This window comes from Antedon bifida, chromosome 11 (assembly GCF_963402885.1).
Source record: "Antedon bifida chromosome 11, ecAntBifi1.1, whole genome shotgun sequence".
NCBI classification, from domain to species: Eukaryota; Metazoa; Echinodermata; class Crinoidea; order Comatulida; family Antedonidae; genus Antedon; species Antedon bifida.
The window spans coordinates 4582246-4608707 of NC_136236.1; the positions used below are offsets into that span (position 1 = coordinate 4582246).

General features: G+C 34.5%; 1 protein-coding gene across 2 annotated transcripts; it reads right to left on the minus strand.

Moving 5' to 3' along the window:
• Nucleotides 1–321: 321 nt before the first annotated feature.
• On the minus strand, nt 322–25368 carry LOC144856346 (uncharacterized). Of its 2 annotated transcripts, XM_078714330.1 has the most exons (24): nt 25221–25368; nt 20712–20883; nt 19936–20050; nt 18954–19126; nt 17838–18025; nt 17134–17306; nt 15266–15354; nt 14113–14379; nt 13738–13858; nt 13496–13605; nt 12742–12955; nt 10273–10557; nt 10063–10163; nt 9784–9816; nt 9001–9244; nt 8681–8881; nt 8277–8397; nt 7527–7882; nt 7016–7081; nt 5165–6514; nt 4327–4613; nt 4044–4237; nt 3363–3481; nt 322–3037 (listed from the first exon to the last, which is right to left on the minus strand). In XM_078714330.1, the coding sequence occupies exons 2-24, from the start codon at nt 20801–20803 to the stop codon at nt 2678–2680; spliced, it is 5259 nt and encodes a 1752-aa protein (XP_078570456.1). In that variant the 5' UTR covers nt 20804–20883; nt 25221–25368; the 3' UTR covers nt 322–2677. The 2 variants fall into 2 exon arrangements, with proteins under 2 accessions (XP_078570456.1, XP_078570457.1); XM_078714331.1 differs by lacking the exon at nt 7016–7081.
• Nucleotides 25369–26462: the final 1094 nt, after the last annotated feature.

Below are 26462 nucleotides of genomic sequence, written 5' to 3' on the forward strand. Positions count from 1 at the left end.
AACACAATTGTATTCTTGCCATTTCATTGGTTAATTATGCTGTTCATTAATTTGCACTAATGAACAATAGCGTATACTATTGAACGTTCAGCTTTTTGACAATGTTGACTGATTCATGTTTGAAAACCTGTAGTGCGTGCAGTCCATAACTACTCCGAGTCCAACGATGACAACGATTCAAGATGGATTCATTTGAATAGGTTATGTTAGGTGTGTTATAAAACAAATGTTTTCACCATTCAACTCATAAACAATTCATCATTTGTACAAGTACAACCAAAATTGTTAAGATTTTACCACAAAACAAACACAGCATACATGCCTAGTGCTATTGTATTTAATCAAGCTTAATTTTTAAATACATTTACAATTGGTTTTGGTATCAAATATTGAATAGGCTAACGGCCTAACTCATTCCTGTATTCTGACCTAACAAAATTTAACATTTAACCCCATTATAAATGATACTATGTTTATGAAATTAATATGCATGAAAAGACAATCTATCCAGAATGATTAAATAAAAATATACATAAAATCATAAAATTAAACAAAGTATAATTGATTCTTAATCAATTTCAAGTATTCTATGGTTCAGATTACATTAACACCTCTATTTAGGGGACAGCCTCTATTAAAGGGACATTTGTTTTAACACCACAACACCTCTATTAAAGGGACAATCTGGTAGGTCACAAAGGTGTCCCTATTTATGTTATGTTATCTGAACCACAAAATACATGTATTGAACATGTTCTCATTCGAAGTATATTCCCTTCTTTATTGACATTTCCTGCACCCAAACTATGGTTAAATATTCTTAAAATAAATTTCCCCTTTTAATAAAATTGATTTCAGTTTTCCTATTATTGTTATTCCCTAAATTTACCCCAACTTTTTTCATTCAATTTGTTTTCAACTTTATCATCTCTCCACTTTTTCCCACCCCTAAATATTTATCCCAACACCCTCTTTTCCCAACCCTATTCCCCCAGTCCCCTAAATTACCCACAAACCCCTACATCAAAGAGGCAATGGAACAATTAAAAAGACAATACAAACGGAGTTTATTTACAGGCAATCAGAATACAAAGGCTACAGCTATTCTTTATTTATACTAACGTCACTACAACTAAGCAATACAAAAATGGAATTTAGCTAACTATGCATAAACGGACTAAATTCATCATTATCATCCCATTTGAATACGCAATCATTATTCAACAATGCTTAAAATAGTAGATCTCTACGCAAAGCTTTTTAACCGCACGCTTCACCAATCCGAATTGAACTCCAACCTGGCAGAAAAAAGCTAACATTTACGCAAAAGCCTTATGCGAAGGAAAAATTAGCGTTGTAAAAGAAAAGATACTGTACATGGAACAACACTAGTGTGTTTGTAATAACGCTACAAACCTAGAGTAAAATCGTTTCGTTCTTCAAAGATAAAATAAAATTCCCACAATTGTGACCATGGTTTATTGTTATTTATATATACATTTTTTTATTGCATATATACGAATTACGAATAGTTCACTCAGTTTAACTTATCAAATAAAATCATTTAAAACTATGCACAAATAAATCTCTATAAAACTACAATGTAAAAGTTTATCTAAGATTCAACAAAAGAAAATTACAAAAACATGATGAAAATAATACTACAGAAATAAAAACATGAATACAAATTACAATAAAAACCTGATCACCAGTAACAGGGGAAAACAAATTATTTATACTAATTTATGAACAAATATAGTATTAGTAGTACAGTACTGTATTACTGTATAAATACCGGTGCCAATCATAGTTTTCATTGTGTATTAGATGGAAGTACAGCATTGCTTTATAAATAAAGTTTACTGTATTGGCGACAGTCTTAGCAGTATTTAAACGCCAGTATTGTACAGTATTATTACTGTATACATACTGGTGACAATCTTAGCAGTGTCCAGCCTAGTATTGTACAGTATTATTACTGTATACATACTGGTGACAATCTTAGCAGTATCCAGTTTTGAAAGCCTGTATTGTACAGTATTATCACTGTACACATACAGGTGACAATCTTAGCAGTATCCAGTTTTGAAAGCCAGTATTGTACATTATTATTACTGTAACCATACAGGTGACAATCTTAGCAGTATCTAGTTTTGAAAGACAGTATTGTACAGTAGTATTACTGTACACATACTGGTGACAATCTTAGCATTGTCCAGTTTTGTACAGTATTATTACTGTACAAATACTGGTGGCGATCTTAGCAGTATCCAGTTTTGAAAGCCAGTATTGTACAGTATTATTACTGTACTCATACTGGTGACAATCTTAGCAGTATCCAGTTTTGAAAGCCAGTATTGTACAGTATTATTACTGTACACATACAGGTGACAATCTTAGCAGTATCCAGTTTTGAAAGCCAGTATTGTACAGTAGTATTACTGTAAACATACAGGTGACAATCTTAGCAGTATCTACTTTTGAAAGCCAGTATTGTACAGTATTACTAGTGACAATCTTAGCAGTATCCAGATTTGAAAGCCTGTATTGTACAGTATTATTACTGTACACACAGGTGCCATTCTTAGCAGTATTATTATTTTACCACCTGGCAGTTTTCAGTTGAGAGGATATTTTGGTCAGCTGCTCAATGAGACAAAGATACACAAACCGTTTCCTACGATTTGTAGTACCCACGCCGTGGAGAGTAACTATGGCCGTAGGCTTGCTTTGGAAATGGAGGCTTTGCAAGTTGAGGACGCTGTTGCTGTTGAAAGTTCACACCCTGAGGAGCAGCTGGTGGTGGCGGTACGTTTGACGTCTGCTGCGGATACAACTGGTAACCATCACCGTAGTACTGCTGTGAAGGGGGATGACCTGGGTGTTTTGGTGTGGGAGTGCCTTGCTCGTGGTAGCCCGGGTATGTGCTAGGCTGGGTCGAGTTGACTGGGCTTGGATGAGATGGCTTTACAGGAAAATTCAAGCTGGTCTGGTGGCCTCTGGGTGATGAGGATGATGCTGCGTGAAACTGTTGACCCTACAAAATAGAAAAACATTACAATAAATCAAAGATCATTAGAAGAAAGCTTTTTAAATTTCAACCAGCAGTATACATATCAGTCATTTAGAACAGGACTTTCCTCACTAGTCCAGTGGGCTAGAACAGTAGTAGTACTTATTTCTAGTTGCCCACCTTACAAAACTAGCATCATTTAACACACTCATAGATACAAAAAAACACACAGTAGTACTTTTACTATTTTATACACCGGGCAAGTACTAAATAAACCAGGTTGTGCCTTGGGCTAGTACAAAATCTACAAGCTCAGGCCCTGGGTTAGTAAGATCATACATTTACTAACCTGTTGTTGATACATTTGCATCACCGGATTGTTCCGCGTCCCAGCAGACGCCACTGGACTAGCTTGATAACTGTTTTGTCTGCCAAATGGAGGTGTAGAATCTGCACTATTAAAGGCCACTGTATCAGAGGTAAAAAATGTTTACAAATTAAAATGACTCGGACAATACGCAGTTTCCACGATACGGAAGACATCTTCGATCGATGCAATGCTGTGTAGCGAAATAACATAAATCAATTATATTTAAAAAAAATCATATAGTGCTTTTAAGAACATTTTACAGTGAAAATCATGTCCATACGACCGTCCGTTTAAGAATGAGTAACTTGTCCTCCGAAAAAATGTTCGCCACACTATTTTATTTCGGTTGGTTGTGTCTCACTGCACAGCATTGTTTGTCTTTGATTGAAGATGTCTTTTATATCATGAAATAGTCGTAAGCCTATCATGATTATCATAAGCTATACTGAATACATAAAAAGAAAAACGCAATCATACTTTTAATGTTAGGCTTGAATAAATAAACAGAAAAACACAATCATACTATTAATTCTAGGTTCTCAACATTTTTGTTAACTAAAGTCTTTCAAACTATGCGATGCTGCATAAATATTGTCACTGTGGTGCAATATGTTTGTTTAGCCCTATCTGACTCACCCATTATTAAATAATCATTCTTACCTCTTGGATCTGCCTTCGTTTTTGGCGGAGGAGGGGGCGGTATGTGCAGCTGCAGTGTAGGCTTCTTGTTTGGCGGTGGTGGCGGAGGCTCAGGTGAACGTGCACGCTTTAGGCTGTGGTTAGGACCGATACGAGACATTTTCTCGCTCAACCCTTTATAATGACTAACAGCACTCTCTGCAGGTGCAGATGGCCTAAGTAAACAAGAAAAATATAGGTGTATTTATTTTGTCTAACTGATAAATTTCTGCTTAAAATCGTATAATAGTTGAGTGTTACTCACCTCTTGGTCTCAACCTCGCCTGTATCTTTCAATAACGATGTAAACGAAGAAATAGCCTTTTCGGCTTCTGTGCTTAAGCGTAGCCCCTTCCCCGTCATGTCCTTTTCCACTGGCGGAGGTGTGTCAAACAAGGGTAACGTGGGCAGTGTCGCTGGTGCCTTTACAGGTGTACTATCAGATGATTTGCTTAAAGATGACGTTATAGATTTGACGGGCGTTGAAGGCTCGGAGGATGTTTGTGTCGGTTTTGTCGTTATCTTCCGTTTTCGATACTCCAACAGTGACACCTATAGTACAATAAAATAATATTAAAACAACTGATGATTCTGTTTCAACATATCAGTATGTTGTGATTGAAATTAAAAACTGGTTTGGTACTATGACAAGAAACGGACCCAGTCACTTGTAGTCTGTAAGCATGTCAACTAATGTGCCACATCAACTACAAGCAAAAAGTTCAGATATCACATAATATACAGTCTACAATCCTTATTAAACAGGGGTACAAAAATGTAAGTTGATCTCATTCGAATTGAATTTAGTAGTAAACAGAATACAATTTTTAATTATGAGATAAATTGTTTTCTTTACCAAAGCATTGGCCCTACCCATCATTGCATGGACAGGTAAGAATTTGACTACTTTGGAAGATGTTAGTGTAATCTTGACATCAACTAAACTTGAAATTGGATGCAAGGTTTAGAATTAATACAGTATAGAACATCGCATCAAACTACAGAACTTCTATGTACACAAACATTCTAATACAGTATAGACAGTATTTTATATACACAGAATTATACAAATGCTACTAACAGAGCTCGTAATGTATACCAACCTTTTTCTTCACAGCAGGTACTGCTGCTGGTGACTGGCCACCAGTTGGCAGTACACCATCCGTTGATGTCAGTCCACCAGCCTGCACCAATGGGGGAGTGCTAGAACTCCCCAGAGGCTGTGGCGATGTCTGTGCTAGCATTCCACTATTAATGGTTTGCTGGAGTCCAGGCATACCAAGAGCCTGCACACCAGTGGTGGTCGGTGTTAATTGTCCGGCGTTTATTTGTGGAGCACTGCCTGCAGAAAGGAGTGCAGGTTGCTGTCCAGGAACACTTCCTAAAGAATAAGGCGTAGGTTGTGGTCCTTTAACAGTTTCAGAAGGATAAGGTACAGTTTGCGGTACAATAACACTTCCCGCGGGATTAGAAACCGGAAGCGGCACACTGCCTGCAGTTTGGCCTGAAGACTGACCACTTGGCAATCTAGGTCCAGTACTCGCGTCCAGAGAAGCACCAGTTGATAAAAGCTTACCACTATTCTCTTTCTCTCCTAAATTATTTGTTAGCGTTTTATTTTCATGTTCTGTTGCATCTGACAAGCTATCGCGCCATCCAGCTGAAAATTGCGTCAGCAAGTTCTCCGAATCCCGCATTAAAAGGAGAGCACGTTTTTTAGGAGAAGCGTAACTCTGTGGTCCTATTTGGTCATCAAGAGAACTTCGTGCAGAGTCCGTCCCAATCTTTTGTGGCGATTCAAAATTTAACGTCCTGATTGTATTGGGGCAGCTGACTACACTGGAGCTGGACAAATGGCGTGCTCTTTGCGAAGCAATTGTAAAGTCTGATCCATGGATTGTTTTTCCAATGTTATCAGAGTTCAAATGGTCCTTTTCCATAAGATTCAGACTTTTAATGCTATTACTAGATTGTGCATATTCTGATACAGAACTCCAAGACTGCTGGAGGTCCGATAAACCTGAAGCGGATCTATCAAGAGGATCAGTTTGTGAAGCATCTCCAGACGCTATTGAACACATGGTTGTGTGTGAAGAAGACGTCGATTTATCAAGTTCAACTTTGGCTACAGTCCTGCCTTCTGAGAGATCTGATGTCTCTAGTGTTATAGGTCCATTTGGCCTGTTTTGGTCATATTTGGAATGCATGTGGAGAGCTTCAATTAAAGGCTTTTTCTCCGTAAGGAGTTCATTATTCACGGCAGACTCAAGCTGCGTTGTTGAGGACTTGCCGTCAATTGGCACATTAACAACCTTATTCTCAGAGCTGCTAACAACTTTATTTTGGTCAATACTATATACATTATCAGAGTTAAAATAATTCAGATTTTCAGATATTTCCATCGGAGTTGTAACAGACAATCCACTATCTATTGACGAATTCTTCCGACAATCCTGAAATAAAAATGAGAATTTAATTTTAAACTATAGCTGATGGCAGTATACCTTTCATTTAAAAAAAATATTTTTAAAAACTCGCCAATTACACGATGAATAAACTATTTTATAATTTATCGTGCTTATAAACTAAGTCTTATTTAAGGCTTAGGGAGTGGAGTTAAAAGAGTTAAACCCTGGCACTGGACCTTGGGATTGGAAGGCAAGCACGTTAACCACCAAGTTACAGCTCGACTATCAAACAAACTATTCGATATATATAAAATTGTAAAAGTATCAGTAGTACTTTAAGTACAGAAACATATTTAAAGACACAGATTGTGTTCTTTCCAGAAAAGGTCATTGCTTGGATGTAATCCTGGATGCCATGGACCCGAGATTATCAATTTTTATCATTATTTATAGCAGATTTTATGAATACAAAAATGTTAATGCATGATCATGAATCATTATTAGTAATTAATGTTAGCGAGAGAAAATGTAATTTGATCTGCTAACCTTTTTAGCTGGCAATGCAAGGGGGTGGGGCCTAAAAGGGTCATCTTGAGTAGTAGAGAGAATGAGCTAGAGACAAAAACAAGCACGTTAAAACACAGCACACAATGAGTTATATAAACATAAGCTCAATCACATTAGTAGTTTTAACATGTACAGGTAATAGATAAATTTTAACATTACTGACAAAAAGCAAAAGATTAATGGGAGGCAACAAAATTGTGAAAATTTACAACTGGTTTCAGCTCAGACTATTAAGTAACCAATTTCACAAAGAGGCACAAACTATTATACGAGCTAGGTTAATGTATGCATGCACGATTTGTTTCCTTTAAGAGTTTTCGTTAAGAATTAAGATAAGGGGCCTGTTGAAAAAGATCGGAGACTTTTTGGTACGAAAGCATCTAGCTTTGGATTAGATTAAAACAATTTTTGAGACCAAATCAAAGATAACTGCGAAAAAACTGTTTTTAAAAAACAGAATTACGTCTCATTGACGCAAATCTGAACTTACTTGATGAGGTCGTTGACACGCTTCCTGTATTTCACACTTTGGCCGTACAGAATCTTCAATCTCATTTACAACATCTAACTGGCTATTAATTTCTTTTGGCTCTTCTTTCGGTTCTCCCGAAACCGTTTCCGTCAACGAAGAAGACGAAACGGTCGTAAGCAGATTATCTGCCACGCTTATGTCGGGTTTGATATCGACGTTAAGCACTGCTGATGTAGAGGGCGGTATGTAATCGGTATCCGAGGATGGGTGTAAGGGAGAAGACGACGCCGATGTTGCGGCACTACCAACTGTACCGGACTGCTCATCATTTACTGATATCCTTAGCCATCTTTTCTTCAATGGTGTGATTGTATCTAAAGAAAATTTACAAATGAATTTTATAGTATGAATCTATGATAGTTTAAAGCTAGGCCCCAAGTGATTTTGGAGTGTACAAAGTGTGCCCGGGTAGATGGATGTCTGGCAGTGCTACAAACTGCACCAACCTGGGGTGATCATCTTTAAACGATATCATTTTTTTTTTATGGCGTAATTGTATCCAAGAGAAAAAAGAAAATACTATAGTATAAATCTATGATAGTTTAAAGCTAGGCCCAAGTGATTTCGGAAACTGAAAAGTGTGCCCTGGTAGATGGGTGCCTGGCAGTGCTACAAATGGCACCAACCTGGACTGATAGGCCCAAGTGATATCAGAGACTGCAAAGTGCCCCCTGTAAGGTCGGTGTACTTATCTTAACCACTACTTACCATTCTTAGGTGATATTGCTGAGCCTGCCACTATGCCACTAGGACTAAGTGCTCCACTGCCCACAGGCGAGTCCCCTCCTCCCACTCCTCCAGCCTCGTTCATAGCTAGCCGAAGCCATCTCTACAATTAGAACAAAGGTGAATATCAAACTACATTGCTGAATAAAGATGAAAGTTCAGTGATGTTGCCACAAAAAAAAAGGCGTGCAAATGAAAAGGTACCAATTTCTGTTCAAGCGACTGGGTTGTCAAAGGCCTGTGAAAAAGTGGTCAGATTGAAACCTTACCAACCGCACTTGTGGCTACAGCCCTGAAGGTTGTTATGCTAGCGTTCATTCGCCATGCAAACCTTTCAACAATATAGTTGGTAAGATTATTAATTTCACGTTCTAAACAAATCGTACCTTTTTTGCAGACCCTAAACTTGCTTCCGGACCAGACTTGGCAGCAAGGGCAGATAAACTATTGGATCGTGCCAAATGAGAATGTGCATACGAATTCGGTGAGGCCGAGTCGACCATATCGACAAGATCCGTGGATATTGAAAGAGGATTATCCGCACAAGCTTCTTGGGCTTTCTCGTTTAACCATTCATTTAAAAACAACTGCAAGACAAAAAACAAAATTGTTTCATTGGTGTTTTTTAAAAAAATATGTAATACACTATATTATTGCATTTATTTCTCAAAAGTTAAGAATGGAAATATATGGATAGTTTGATTACCTTTTTAGTCTTTGGAAACTTAAAATGTTTGCTGTTGCAAGTAACTGGTGATATTAACGGTAACAGCCGATCGTTGTTGTTGTTATGTACAGTAGTTACGCCATGCGTCCTGGCTGGACTACTGATGCTTGGGAACAGTGGTGGCGTGCTTGCTACGGGTGCGGCTGCCAGACTTGAAAACGACTGTTCCAAAGGTTTCAAATCGGTACTGATAATTGATGCAGCACTGTTGTTTCTTGTTCTCCTAGAAAAAAATGTTTGATTGTTATATTGTTTACTCAACTTTTTAATTGTTTGTTAAATTGTTTAGTCCACTGTTTTTGTTTGTATGTTTGTTATATTGTTTTCTCCACTGTTTTTGTTTGTATGTTTGTTAAATTGTTTCCTCCATTGTGTGTTTGCTATATTGTTTTCTCCACTGTTTTTGTTTGTATGTTTGTTAAAATGTTTCCTCCATTGTGTGTTTGTTACATTGTTTTCTCCACTGTTTTTGTTTGTTAAATTGTTTCCTCCATTGTTTGTTTGCTATATTGTTTTCTCCACTGTTTTTGTTTGTTTGTTACATTGTTTTCTCCACTGTTTTTGTTTGTTTGTTACATTGTTTTCTCCACTGTTTTTGTTTGTTTGTTACATTGTTTTCTCCATTGTTTTGTTTCATTCACTGTTTGTATTTGTTACTTTATTTGTTTATCATATAACTGTAAATCCATGGTTTTATTATTATTATTTAAAAAAAATTATATTACCAAACTTTTTAAATAATTAAATAAACATTTGACATACCTCCTTGGTGTGCTATTATACCTCTTCTTTCGTCTGAAATAAAATAGCAATTTAAAGATAAAATTGGATACAAGAGCTGTCTGTTTGCATACAATCAATGCATTTTGCTGTTAAGCCCTGTCTACACTATCAAAAGTGTGATGTGCCCAAATATGGTAGTGACATGACATCATCATGTCCATATTTGGGTACATCACATTTTTTTTGTCACATAAAGTTTGATAGTGTAGACAAGGCTTTAGTTTGCATAAAAAGATAATATACATTTCAAAATGATACCTTTTTGGAGCTGGAAGTTTGGCTACTAGATTGACTGATTGTGCTTCTACTGGTTGCTGTGGTATATTTGATTTAGCGATGTCATCCGTAGGTTGATCAACCTAGAAAACAGAAAAGAATATATATTTTAAAAATTACAATTCTTACATTTATGTTGGAGTGATGATGAAACAAATTATTATTCTTAACCATCAAAGCAATCAAACTAACCTGTAAAATTTGATTACTATCTGTACTCTCTTCCTCCGACGTCTTTGTCTTCGCTTGACTGCTCTCGGTGTCTTTCGCAACCGCCAGCCTGTCCAACGCCTGCTGCCGTCGCTTTTGGGTCCTTTCCATTTTCTCAAACGCTTTCATGATTGCCTCCATCTTGCGTTCCTCCCGCGTCAGCTTACGACTGCTTTCCGGTTGGTTCTCCTCCGTCTCGACATCCACGTCCGCCTGCGTCTCCTCCTCCGTCATCTTAGTTGGAGTGATGTCTTCAATAACCGAATTCTGAAATTAAAAATTGAAATACACAGAAACGTTAATTTTTAAAAATTGTATGAACTTCGAAACATGTGGCCAAGGATTACCAATAGCAAATTAATCACTGTCCTATCAGATAGGTGGTAATCAACCTGAACAGGCGCTATTTTGTGAACCAGTTCACTGGGGTAATCCATTACTCATCCCGAATAATGAACTGGGTTCTATAAAGTGCACATGGACAAACTGTGTACACTGGACCTACGGTTTACAGTCCTTATTCAAAACACCACCAGAACCATAGAGGGATAACCGTGCCCTTGCCTTAACTGCTCGGCCATTTGACTCATTTGAATCACTTTTTGAACGTATGGTTCCCACGTATCATCAATGACGACTCCCATTAGTTAACTCTTCCAATAACATACCCTTCTAGAAAATGAACGCTCCTACTCATGCAATTATATTTAAAAAACACCCATCATAAACCACTTTGGACTATTTCTATACTCTAAAGCTCTGTCTACACTATCAAACTAGTTTGACAAAAAATGTGTTTGTTATGTGCCTAAATGTGGTAGTGATATGCCCAAATATGGAAGTGATATGACATCATCATGTCCATACATTTTGATAGAGTAGACAGAGCTTAATAGCAATACAACTTATTTTTATATTACTATATTAATGTATTAACAAATAGCTAATCAATTAATGCTTTTTACAACTTTTATATTTTACTCTACTCTACTTGTTTATTACTGTATTATCTCATTTGCTTACATATTCAGAATGTATTGGTCTTTAGCATTGAAGCTAAGTGTCTTAAAAGGCTTTAATAGTACATTAATAACTATACAATATGATTATTGTTTTCCGTTTCATGTGCACAAAATGAAAGTGAACGAACATCAAAGATCACATGAGGAGCTCATATTGCAAAACAGCTAAAATACATTTTGCAAAATCAAAGAAAGGCCAAATATTTACAACTAAAATATAATTGGATGCTCAAGCTGTTTTGAAAATACAATTAATTTATGATGGGTTGTTATTATATAATATAAAAAATAAAATAAGCAATGTATATTTGATCTTTCTCACAATATACAGTATTCATTCATTCAATCTTTTATTTCAGATTCTCTGGTCCATAGAAAATAAAATTTACTTATAAATTAATAAAAAAACTGTACTAAAACATTTTTACTTGAATTAAGCCAACACATCTGGATATTTATCAATTTTCTTAAAAATTCATATTGTATATAAATTATAATTAGCACTTGCAACAACAACAAAAAATGTCATAAAACAAATAATATCTGCATTGCAAATATTAAAGACTTAAGCTCTATCTACACTATCAAACTTTATTTTACAATAAATGATGATATTACAGTATATCACTTCGATATTTGGGCATCACTACCATATTTGGGCACATCACACTTTATTTATCACACTAGTTTGATAGTGTAGACAGAGCTTAATACAATAACAACATTACAAAAATTAAATAGAAATTTTATCTTTCTTTATACCGTGTATCAAATAATTATTGATAGTATTGATTGTTTTTTTTCCTATTATCATTTTGAAATAAAATTCTAAATCAATACTACTGTTTCAGTAATTGACAAGTATTGTACTATTAAATAACGTTGCTATGGCAGCATAATATATTGCCATGGCAACACGGTAATATAATAAAGTACTATCTCAATATTGTAGCCAACCTCTTTAAGGTGGTGATAGTTTTATTACGTAAAAACTCACCTATTTCAATAGTTATTCTTTCCATATTGCGCTGCGAGACTCTGGTAAAGAGCGCTTTATAAATGTTCAATATTATAAGTCCCAACTAGTTTTGTGTTACAGTGGAACACCTATTAAGGGGACATCATCAGGACCAAAGAAAGTGTCAATGGGCCACAGTGTAAACAGGTCTTGCTCGTATTCTTTTCACAGGAAAGTGTCTCCTTAATAAGATATCCTCTTCATTGTATAAAGGCTTGTTTACACTATCAAACTTTATGTGACAAAAAATATGTGATGTGCCCATATATGGACATGATGATGTCATAGCACTACCATATTTAAGCATATCACTACCATATTTAAGCATATCACTACCATATTTAAGCATAACACTACCATATTTAATCATATCACTAGCATATTTAAACATATCAAATTTCGGGCACTTGCCTGAAGTTGGTTTGACAGGGACACCCTCAAAGGTGAGACGGTCCTCCTACGTCCAGACACAGGAGCAGATTGGGTACCGCACGAGTTTGAATCATCCTTCTTTATATGGTTATTCTTTTGATTCTTCCGTTTGCCATCGCTATCATGCCGATGTTTTTGGTATTTCCGTATGGGGCAGTTCTTTTTACCACACGCACACTCTACAGGAAAAGGGCTGAAAAATGCAAAATATTTTAGAATACCTTAGATGTACACTTTAATTAATTAATTAAAGAAATGAAAAGGAGATAGAAAAGACACAAATAAATATCTAACAATAGATGGACAAAAGGAGTAACATAATGGCAAAAAAAGAACTGGAAGACGAAGACAAAAAAAAAAAGGGCGGAGATATGACATCAAGAGATTCCGAGTACTGCAAAACGGTCAATACCTTCAGAAAATAGGAATTGGAAAATGTGTGAAAAGGACTATCTCCAGCAGTGAACATTCTGCCTACAAATATTGGCTAGGTCAAAGGGCATTGTTCCAATTATGGCCTAAGGTACCTACTTCAGTAATAAATGACGCTTGGTGTTTATATGCAGCAACTCGAAAAAACTTTTGAGGCCACCAGCCTACAAACTCATTTGTGTTCGATTGCAATGTAGTTTATTCCGAGAACAATTTACTCAGACAATAACCAAACGCACAATCTTTCGCAACAGTGTACCTAATCTTATCAAATAAAAAACTATAAATTTTAATTTCTTACCATTCTTTGTAATTAAAATCAAACGCTATTGTAACCTCAGAATCTTTAGATATTTCTTGGCTGGAGACTAGAAACAGTCTAATCAGTTCACCTTCTGTTGTATGAAGAACCTACGACAAATAAAAAGAATTAATAATGACAATAATAATCATTTATGATGTCATTGTCATTGTTAGATTGCCTTGGTACTACGTACATAGATAATTTACTAGGAACAAAAAATAACATTGAATCAATTTTACCTGTGAGTTAGGGGAACACGACCTCCTCACGTATCTTGCTTTGTTTCCACTAACTCTCGAATCGATACAAATATCAACATTAGCAAAGTGCGAGTAGTTGAGTATATACCTATAAAATGCCCTAAAAATTAAAGAAAAAAGACATCTTAATTGAAGTACTGAAGTGGTTTTGAAAGAACGTTTGTTGCTGACAAATGCAATAAGAGTTTAAACATAAAGCTCTGTCTACAAAAAAAGCGTGATGTGCCCAAATATGGGGTAGTGATATGACATCATCATGTCCATGGGCACATCACATTTTTTTTGTCACATAAAGATTGATAGTGTAGACAATGCTTACAGCACACGCTCTGCATTACAAACAAGAAAACTCACCCTCTAAAGAACGTATTCTGCGCCAGGAGTTGCTTTTTAAACATGACTTTGCCATGATACTCTAGTATTGTCTGCCGCTCAGTTATCCGTTCCTTGGCAACAAGCCCCTTCCTGCCATTGTTTACCGTAGCGACGGCGGTGATGTTTGCTCGTAGCCTGTTGTTCGGGATGGTGGCGCCAATATCCGGCTTATGGGTGACAACAAACTGTTGCATTTCAGCTGTGTATTCATTTCTTGATACCTCTTCGTACTCCTCATTATTTTCACTACAAAAATGAAAAATATTTTACACAATGATATTTTCTCCTTTATAAAAATATCATAGGCTATGTTCGGACTTCAAACGCGGACTTTAAACACTTTGTAACGTAAGGGTATGTTCAGATCCATGAAGTTATGCTTTCGTATCACAAGCAATGTCATATTATAATCGTAACAGCAAAGTGTTCAGATTTGCTCAACCAACGCTTTCGTTTGAAACTGAAGTGTCACCGATTTGGGTGAACATCTGGTATGCAGGAGTAAATTTTATCAAGATCAGTGTCCACACTAATCTGTTCCTGGTTTAGACCTATGGAGTTGTACGCAGCGTACAATACAAAAGCATAACTCTGTAGGTCTGAACAAGCTGTAAATTACTCTTGGGAATAACCAGACAAACAATGTAAAACCTGTAATCTCAAAAAATGTACCCAGCAAGGTCATATTTCATGCATCTTTTTTACACTAGTAAGGTCAAATTGCTCCCTATCTTGTGGTTAATCAGCTTGCTGTTTAAGGTGTAATTGAAAAATCCACCTCATGTTGGGTTTTTGAAATAGCAGGGTTTATCTCAAAATGTACACCAAACGCGACCATTACATGTGTAAATTGTAAAGTACGAACAAAACAGGCTCATAGCCATCTTCCCTCAAACGATAAGGGATCATGTCAAAATTGTTGTATTGCAGTAGAACAATTTCGACATGGTCCCTTATTAGAAACATAAATTACTATTCAACATTGAGAATGTAATGTTGTAAGAAAATGGTGTAGGTCACAGGAGCTGTTAACAACACAGCTTGCTTTGTACACATGTGCAGATGTTGGGACATGTTATGATGTTATGGATTTTAATTACAAAAAGAAAAAATAAATAACATGGTAGCTTACCTCTGATGCCATGCTGCTTGTGTGTCCTCATCGAAAAAGTTCAGCTCGGACGATAAAGATCTGGATCTTGATTTCTTATCATGTTTTTTCTATAAAAAAAACACCACCATAAATAAGTAAATAAAAATACAACCCTTGCAATACCGGACACCTTTGGGCTGGCCTAATATGTCTGGTTTTCCGGAAAGTCTAGTATTCAGAAAGTATTTTTAATGGTAAAGAGGGATTCGAGACATTTTGGAATTACTAGAAAAGTCTGGTTTTGAGAGAGTGTCCGGTTTTCAGATAGTCCGGTATTGGGAGATTCGACTGTATAGTATAGATTTATTTGGCCATTTATAGTGACTCTATACATGGTTGTATATTAATGTCCATCTATAAGCTATATTTAATACTACAGTACAGTAGAACAATATCTACTATGAAGCCATCTTTACACATTGATAAAATAGTGAAAAATGAGTTGCCATTAACTGGCTTATTAAACAATACACGACTAGATATATGCTAATATACTGTATGCATTCAGTTTAGTAAAATTTAGCAAGCAAAATTGTATGTGGGTGTTTTTAATTAAACATAGCCTTCTATTAATTATAATTAAAAAATTATAATTGTGTATATTTTGTTTTTAAAAGAAAAGAGATTGTTTTTATAATTCGTTTTCTTTTTATTAAACAAATTTCCTAATGTAAGGATGCCAAAAATCCTTAAAATAATAGTATCCATATTGAGGCAAATATGGGCGTGGCATTTCAAATATTTAATGACTTCTCATAGCATAAAACTCTATCTACACTATCCTCAAACTTTATGTGACAACAAATGTGATGTGCCCATATATGGACATGGTGACGTCATATTACTACCATATTTGTGTAAATCACTACCATATTTGGGCACATCACATTTTTTTGTCAAACTAGTTTGATAGTGTAGACAGAGCTTTAGTTAAACAGCTCTATAATATTATTCTGGTTAATCTCACCATGGAGAATATCTATGGTCTTTATATAATACAAAATAGATTGCTTTTAAACAAAAACAAAATACTGAAATTTTAAGACGATCCCTTAATGAGAATTCAAAGGAAGTACTGGCTCTGAAAATTTCTGAGAACAGGAAATGGGATATATTTTCAATCCACAGCAAAATATTTTTTTAAAATTCAATAGAAACATAAAGCTCTGTCTACACTATCAAGCCAAATATGGCAGTGATATGCCTAAATATGGTAGCGATATGACATCATCATGTCCATAAATAGGCACATTACATTTTTTTTCACATAAAGTTGGATAGTGTAGACGGAGCTTCATAACAAATCAAGCAATTGAATTTTACTTTAGCATATTTAATCAAAAGTAATGAATGTATAATGAAAGATTCAATGCTTAAAGTTAAATGCCACAATACAACCTCCACATTTTGTAAGATGGTTCCAATTTGAAGGTAGCATGCGACATGGTGTTCTAGGTACTCTAGCATGGGCCAGCGACGGGTCTAATACAAATTCCTGATGCTTTTGGCATTTTACAGCTTATTAAAAGCAGTAAATTAGTCGGTATGTTGTCTAGGAAACATCACAACAAATTTATTTTGGTTCAACAAAAAAAAATTAAAATGCAACACTTAAAAAAATACTGATAAATATAGTAGTTACAATTATTCACTAGCCCATGTACAATTTTTTTGACAAACTCTGTTTCCACTATCAAACTTTATGTGGCAAAAAAAAGTGATGCCCATATGGACATGATGATGTCATAATCACTACCATATTTGAGCATATCAATACCATGTTTGGGCACATCACACACTAGTTTGATAGTGTAGATAGAACTTTAGTAAATAACCAAAAGTGATACCTTCTTTTTCTTGTGACTTCGTTCGGAGTGTTCACGTTTTCGCTTCTTCTTTTTCGATTTCTTATTCTTATGATGCGTGGTTAGCGTAAGCCTCGTCGGGGAATTCGAGATTGCCGTATACGTCGTCGGATTGACAGCATTGCTTTCCTCACTGTCCGAACTACTTGAATCATCTGAAAATGAAGATAAAAAAAAAATAATAATTCAAAAAAAAATTGCATTATTAATAGATTATTGTATCATATTCTAAAATTAAATAAAAATCAGACATACACATCATAAGCCAAAAATAGCAGATAAAATAAATTGTTTTTTTTTTGGTTAAATATTTCCTTCCATTTCCAGAAATTATTCTAAAATTATAATATCTGTACATGTAATAGGCAGTTTCTTTATGGGCAGTAGGCAGTCTAATTATTAGTATTATCTAGTCATGACCATGGCTTCAAGTTTTATACTTAATTAATAATTACATTGTATACATTAATTACCAAGAAGGCCTGTTTCTTATTTTTTCATTGAAGTGCAGGGTCATAGGGCATAACAATAGAAAAGGTTTTACATATCTAAAACATTGAGGGTGGTCTACTCCACTGGTTCCCACAATGCATTTCGTTATGTTACACATTTTGAATGATGAAGAACTTTTTATTTAATTTAATAAGTTCTTTGGATATAGTATGAAATGAAAATTGCGTAATTACTTGATAACTGTTCCCGTTTTTTCGTTTGTAATGCGACCGCCTTCTGGACATCAACAGGCCGCGGTTGACAGCGTTCGCAGAAGTAGCTGTCGGGGATGTTGTTGCGGTCGAGTCCCATGCACTCCACATGCTGCCACGTCAGACATTTATCGCAACTTATCATATAGCCGTCATCATGTTCAAAATTACTATTAAAATAAACTATCTATTAATACTATTCTATAAAGTGAGCTGTTAAAAAAACATATTTACTAAAGCTCTTTCTACACTATCAAACTTTACTGTATGTGACAAAAAAATTAGATGTGCCCATGGACATGATGATGTCATATCACTACCATATTTGGGCATACCACTACCGTATTTGGGCACCTCACACTTTCTTGTCAAACTTGTTTGACAGTGTAGACAGAGCTTTACAATAAGGATTGTACACATTGATAATTTGTGGGTAGGTTTATATCCATATAAGGTAATATATAGTCATAGTTAATTTAAAACTATGTACAGATAACATCACATTTGTTTATTCCAAAAATATAACGATTTTACATTATTTTTATGCGCATATTTAACGATAATAATGTTATCATACAATAGGGTAAAGCGTAAGTGATAGCAAACAAGAATAGGAAATTGAGGGATAACAATAACAACAATAATGATAATAAATGGGACTTATATAGCGCATTATGCAAAGCTTCAATGAGCTTAACAAAAGAAATAGAAAGCGGAAATCTAAGAGAAAAAAAGAGTTAAAAAGGTGAGTTTTCCAAGAAGCCTTTAAATATGCGACGGATAGTGGTTGGTAAATTGTTACAAAGAGCGACAGGGGCCCAAGAAAAGGAACGGAAAGCATAATGCTTTGTTGACGGATGGATGGAATGAGCAAGAAGAGATTGTGAACTAGATCGTATTTAGAAAAATAATTTGTTTAACCCAAAAATTGTTGGCATTAAAAAAAGCACATTTATAACCATTGTTTCGATTAACTATATATTTTCGGTATATTTATTCAATCATAAAAAAAGAAATTAATTGCTGCCTAAAACGCTGAATTGTAATATTTGTACAAAAATATTGATTACACTAATATTTACATTAATATTTACTTACCATATGCAGCGGGTAACACTGTCATCAGCACAGTTTGGCGAGGTACTTAACGTGCTTATGTTTAAATTATCATCTAGAAATCCATTCAGTTTATTTGTCGGTGAAACAGGCCGCAATTTGGGAGGGGGTGACGCAGGAGGGGTGGGTGGTGGTGGCGCTCCGTAATTATGATCCTAAGAACAATAAATTTAATTGGAATGAATCGGTTTGTTATGTATATAATTAATAATAAAATAAATTTAATATCATTTTCAATAAATCTTAAATACACATTTTGATTGTTAGTTAAAATATGATTAATTATTACAACTGGCTAAGGGATCATTCTGATTATTCCATATGATTTTAATTTGATTAATAATAATGTAGAGATTTATGAGCCGGTCGCTTCATTAAACAGTGTGTAGGATTACTCAAGTAAAACTTGCTAAATAATTACTGCAATAACTTAGTAGAATAATTGTAACATGATCCCTAACCAATAGTGGGTTATGAGGCAGTCACTGTAATAAACAGTGTATATGATTAAGAAAAACTTGCTAAATAATTACATATAAAACAGGTTAAAGAATTTAAACAAAAATGTAGTTACTGAAGTTACTGCAGTAGAATAATTGACAATAATAATTTTGACACGATCCCTAAATTTATTAACTGTAATTTACTGAAGTGACTGCAGTAGAAAAATTGACAATAATAATTTTGACACAATCCCTAAATTTATTAACTGTAAGTTACTGAAGTAACTGCAGTAGAAAAATTGACAATAATAATTTTGACACAATCCCTAAATGTATTAACTGTAAGTTACTGAAGTAACTGCAGTAGAAAAATTGACAATAATAATTTTGACACGATCCCTAAATTTATTAACTGTAAGTTACTGAAGTAACTGTAAGTTACTGAAGTAACTGTAAGTTACTGAAGTAACTGTAAGTAATTTTAACACGATCCCTAAATCAATCCATGTTTATTACTGTACCTGATATGGCAGACCAATGTAATGGGAGTGGTGTAGGTTGGCTGGAGTGTGGTTTGACGGCTGACTTTGGCATTTCACATCTCCAGTGGCGACGGGGTCTTCAACGGCTTCAGGACTAACAAAATTAAACATAAATAAACAAAATAACTTTTTTTATACATAAAATCTAAACTCAAAAATATTCTAAAGAAAAAAAAAATGATCTTAAATTTCTTCATGGGACTTGATAATAAATAATAAAGCAATAATTTTTTTTAAATTTTATTTTTGTATTTACAATAAACGTACCCTCTTTCGATCTTAAATTCACTGTACTAGTACAGTCAACTCTCCCAATACAGGACTGTAAATACCCAGAAACTTTCAAAAAACCAGACTTTTCTTGAGGACCAAAGGGTCCCAAATTCATTTTCACCATTAAAACACATTCCAATACCAGACTTTTTAGAAAACCAGACATATTAGGCCAGGCCAAAGGTGACCAGTATTGGGAGAGTTGACTGTAGTATAACACCTACATATTTGATGGGCCCGAATTTTATATATAATGCCAATGGTACCCCAAATTAGGAACAGGGGAATAATAAACACCTCCCCTTCCTCCCTTTGAATCTATATAATATGTCTGCTGGCACATTGAAAATGATTTACTGTTCTGCTAACATCAACTTAAGTAAAGTATGATTTGTGACCTCAGCACTAGAACAAAACAGTATTTGTTTTCAAACATTAAAGAATTACAAAGCAGCATTGTAAAAATAAAAAAAAAATCTTACTCTGATCCTGCAGCCATCGTAACATAGGGGGCGCTGTCTGCAGCTGTTGCTAGTAAGTTCAGTGTAATACTCATTACGCATTTATTGACCATTGTTGAACTGGCGCTGGGGTAAGGTTGCTAGACTTTACCCCCGGGTCAAAGGACATGGCTACCTTTGCAGGTGGGTGTGTCTGTGAAAATACAAAAGTAGAACATAAGACTCAACATGGGCAATTGTTGGTTTATCCGTGTAAACTAGGCACGAAATAGACTGACAGAATAAATATACTGTAGTAATAAATACCTTGATAATATATTAATGAGACAGCTATGCCATGGAGGTATGCTTGCAGTGATAAAGCAATTTAGACTACCAATACCAAAAGTAAAAACTATAAACTATTAACATTAACAACATTGTCTATCATGGTAAGGTATGATAAAGTGTTTTTATCACTCCGTCTAGGTGTAGATTGATAAAGGACCAATTTATGCCAATGTTCCGATTAATGTTAATATCAGACGATGTAAATTGTTGACGTGAGCCTTGAATAGCAGAATATTAATTATAAATCTTTTTAACCACAACCTACTGTACAGTAATTACGGATTCTGTATAATTATTTATTAATTATTAATTTAGTTATAATAATAATATTGAATATTTAATGCATTATTTATTATCCTTATTTTGATTATTCAATGCATTAAAATTCACCATTTGTATAAATTATTGCTATATTGCTGTATAATTTGTTGTTTTTTACACACAATTTACAGTGAAAATTCTACAAAATAGTTAAAACCATGAATGGTGGGAGATTCACAGTATTTCTTTGTGGTTTATCTACTGTATACTATACCCATTTTAGCTGTCAGCAGAGGCAACTTTTGAAGTTTAAAGGCCAACAAAGGGAATTATTGAGCTGGAGTTCAATACTAATTCTTTGTTAGTATTATAATAGGCCCATTGAAATGCAGATGAACAAGCGGTCACGCTTCACTGCTCACCTATTCTACTCATTAAAGACAGATCCTGCTGTATTGTACAACTTAGCATTCATTCAATACTAGACAACAGCATATTTTCGAGTACTTTAATATTTACAGTAATAAATGTCTGTGTGTGTATTCATACAGATTTTATTTCTGTGCAATACTTAATATTAATAATTTTATTACAAAAATGTTATACACTAACAAAATTAAATATCTTGAATTATATTTGTATTGTAAATTCTATACTATAGTATAGTATACACTACTAAATTATACAGTGTTAACTCTAAAATTATTAGCCTCGAAAATAAACATCCTCTGTACTGTAGTAAACACACAACTGTGATGAGTCATACGATTGTTGCATTGTGGGAAGGAAAGTCAACCTGACCTCTAAAATATATTATAGAGTGAATTACTGAACTAGGCAGTATCCAGTAGCATGTTTAAATCATTATTTAATCAACTCAAACAGTAACAAATGGACATTTTAAAAACAAAGTTTGATAGATCCCCAACCATTACACTAAAAATGTATTTAAATATAAAATCAATAAAATGTACTTTTAATGTAAAATTTAAGTGTAGCCTCGAAGTGTTCATGTACATGTTGTGGTTTCCAAAATAAAATAATGATTTACTTATCTTATATAGTAAATAGTATCATTGCTGATGAAATAATACAGTGTATATGTATAAATTATTGCTTCTATTCATAAATAATATTGTGTCAGTGAAAACCATCAGCCCAAAAATCATTAATACTGTACAGATATGTGAAGAAAGAGAACAAATATGCAGACTCTACCATTGGTAAGTAACAAGATTTTGTTGGATTTCAAGAAAATAATCATTTTATTTCAACAAATGAACACATAATTAATTGATCAGACTTGGTAGCATTTTGAACTGGACCCGAAATCATGGTGACATTATTAACTGTGGCAGTGTTCAGATTCGAACATAGTACTCTGTTATATTAAGCAAGCTTGTCAACCACATATTTTACCTCATATTATTACCCATAACAGTACACACAATACATTGCTAATGTCTGAAGAATGAATGCTATAAAACTAATCACAATGCTGTAGAAACACTGAGCCTGTTGTAATGTATTTCATTGCTGAGTATAATTTTGCAATTGAAGGACACTAGTGGATGTTTTTGGTTATGATAACTGCTACTCCATGCTTACTGTACAGTTACTGAGAGCATTCACACTAAGTGCCTATACATATATACTTCAATTACATCATTGCAACTCCTATTCTTACAGTACGTCATATGACTGGTATTATTAATGAGAACCCTTGACCAGGCCAGTCATAAGAGACCCCCTAAGTCTATGGAGAGACCCCCTAAGTCTATGGAGGTTAGTCTTTAATTTAAACCAGCAGTTATACAGACTGAACTGCTACAGCATTAGCAATAACTGAGTGTTTACATTTAATACATTTTAAATAAAGAACACACACAAAACAAAGATTTTTTAAAATGAAACAGCAGAGAAATATTGGATCTGAAAGAAATATAAAGTTCCCATTTTAACATAAGATGGACATTACATAACAGCAAAATCGTGACAAATGTTTGTCTGGTCTGGCGGTAATTAACACACTCCTTGTGCATACTTGAAAAAGGTCTGATTATAATAATATAGTAAATGGAACTTATACAAAATTTACTGTCTGTAGTGTCTCAAACGCAACCCATAAACCATTGTCATTTTAAATTTTTACAGTACAGTATGCGACTACTTTATAATATACTGTACATATAATTATAGATTACATTCATTTAATTTTCTTATTGATTCTTATAGATGGGAACAGTTAAGTTAGTTTGTTTTACTATAAAAATGAACAAATTATAAAACCCTGCCTCATAACAAATTGACAAACAATGAAGTCTTTGTTCTCATACTTAAGTCAAATTAGTACCAGGTACTTCTAAATTCACATTGTTTGGATGTATACTTAAGTTAACAATTAAAAATCATAAGAAAATTTGTGCTTTTTTGGATGAGGAAAAGCGAACAAATAGTAACAAAAATAAAAACTTGTGTTTTATTTTTCTAGTGACAGCAAAAAGGTAGGTTAGATTATCTGTCAAAAATAAATCATAACTATTAAATAAATCCTGCAAATAATAATATAATTAGATTTAATAATCAAAACATAATTTTTGCTTTAATAAATTTACTAACTCAATGCCTAGATCCATCCGAACTGTTTATAGGCTAATTTTACAACTAACGCTGGATTGTGTTTATAAAGCTCCGTCTCTACACAATAAAACTAGTGTGATGTGTCCAAATATGGTAGTGATGACATCATCATGTCCATATACATGGCCCTGCACATCAACATTTTTTTCCACATAAAGTTTGATAGTGTAGACAGAGCTTTACTTTCTGCAACAGTGTTTTCTAGGTTTGTTCAACAACTTCCTGTGTTGGTCATGTGGTTTACTAAAGTAGCAAAGTTACATGGAGGGAGGATCATTAAATATTCTGGGCTATTGTGGTTTCCATCAAACTAAAGTTTTTTTTATGATTGGATGATGGGCATTTGTTTACTGTTTAATTTAACATACAACATTTAATACTGTAGCTGATTATAATTTGGTGTTTTACTGTCCAATGATATGAATTTGAAAGTATTAAATACCAGTAGTTACATATTGTAGAAGGGATTATGGCAGAATTGGACCACTACTAGGCATAGTACTTTACTACAGTGAGATGAGTTTAATAATTAACCTCTGTAGCCTTGTATTCATTGGGTATTATCTAATTGTCGTGATGATGTGATGTTGTACAAAATATACAAAATGCACTTACTACTAGGGCCTACAGTATACTGTACTACCCCTGGGAGAGGTCATTTACAAATAATTAATGATGCAGGAGTGTTTCAAAAAACCTAAATGATACGTCACCTCAATGAACAATGGTGTGTCACTTTATCACCCACCACCATCCATGAACAACATTGTCACAAACAATGCGTCAAAAGAAAATGGGTGCGTAACTGATGGTCACCTAAAAGTAAAGTCACCTTTTTGATGTAGGGATGCGTCATGGTATTCATAAGGTATGACCCACATCGGACAAATGATACACCTCTCCCGAGGGTTGTAAAAAAAAAACAATGCAATGACAGTAAGACCGTATCACCTTCTCCACTCCAGCCAGCAGCAGCAGTAGGCCTAGAATAATTAATAACAATAACTTTTTACCATTCGGTGCACAACAATGCACTTGTAGGCCTACTATATACAGGTAGCTTCTAGATCTTAGGCTAGGCCTATGTTTACCAACACCCACTCTCTCTGGCAGTGGTCTGGATAGGTACACAGTAGGAAACAAACAACTACCAACCAGCCTACTACTAGGCTAGGCCTACGCGGTAAGCCGGTTAACATTTGAAATGTTTAGCGAGAAATTCCAAACTAAATCACTCCAGTAGATAATGCACACGCTTAAATACCATTCATTTTCATATTCAACAAAACGATAACCTACCGATATTATACTCTACGTGTTTTCGTGGCGGTACATAATTTATTTCAGTGCTAATTTTAATTTTATCCAAGTTTCGTACCAATCAGTTATTCCAAAGCCTACACATTACAGTTTTCTCCTTGGCGGCCATCATAAAAATTCGCGACGGGTTTCGATTCTGTTTTGAAGGGCGCCTCGAGTTTAAAAAAAAATCGCCTCTCTCGGATGACGTCATCTAAGGTCATAGGTGACAACAAACACTACTAAATTCGCGAATGGCTCGGAGCTGCATGCTCTGCATAATTTCTTTCTTTTTTTCACTAATGTGGTTTGGTTCATCGATTACAAAAATTCCCATTAATGTTGTGAATTTTACATCCTGTGTGTATGTATCAACAGGCCAGAAGGTCCGCAGGAGACATTTAGAGACTTTTCCCACCAAAAATGTATTTAAAAGTCTGCATACTTCGATTCAAATTTAGGAAAATATTTTTACGATATTTTACAAAATTATTAATTCTGAACACCTATAGTAGGTTTATAATTAAAATTAACTATTTGACAAATTCGATTTTGAAGGCGTTATTGCTTCACAGACGATCGAGTGACGGTCCGAACATGGGGTTGATACTAGTTATTATTATATTAGCTGTTCTGAAGAAAAAAGGGCACGCTGTTTCTGTGTCTTATAGCTCTTACACCAATTTAACAGAGTTTGAAAAGTAATACCACCAGCTGATTCGAGTAAAATACTTTTTTCTTTGTAGGTATTTGTATGCCGCCTCTATGGTTTTTCTAATATATTTGGTGACGGTCAGTAGACAAGAGTAATGTGTAGTTTAGTATAAGTAGTTTATCTTCGATTTATTAACATTTTTTCTACTAAAGCAAGATATCCATTTATTACGATATGTGGCAAATGCAGCTGAGCGTCACTGTTTTGTTTTTTTAGCGCACATATACATATAATATTAATATAATAGACAGTGTGGAGAAAAAGAGGGCAGTATTTAAGTAATAGCTCTGTATGGAGTTTGTATTTACTGCCCTCTGTCGTTGGGAACGCGCTACAGGTTTCTGTTTAATCGGTATGTTAACAATTCCTTTACAGGTACTTAATTTCTAGAATGTTTACTCGATGGTATGTAAAGTTGGTTCGTACTTTCGGTAATGATTTTATCCACCTGATGTAACCCTGTTTACTAATTAAATTGAGTTCGAAAATTAGTTATTGACAATTAAAACGAATTTAGGTTCAACGAT

Excerpts from the sequence above, each read along its gene's own strand:
- LOC144856346 (XM_078714330.1), bottom strand. The coding sequence starts at position 20,803 with ATGGTCAATAAATGCGTAATGAGTATTACACTGAACTTACTAGCAACA. Across the intron at positions 13,606-13,737 it reads CGTGTTCCCCTAACTCACAG|GTTCTTCATACAACAGAAGG; the intron begins GTAAAATTGATT and ends TATTTGTCGTAG. Across the intron at positions 10,164-10,272 it reads ATAGTAATCAAATTTTACAG|GTTGATCAACCTACGGATGA; the intron begins GTTAGTTTGATT and ends TCTGTTTTCTAG.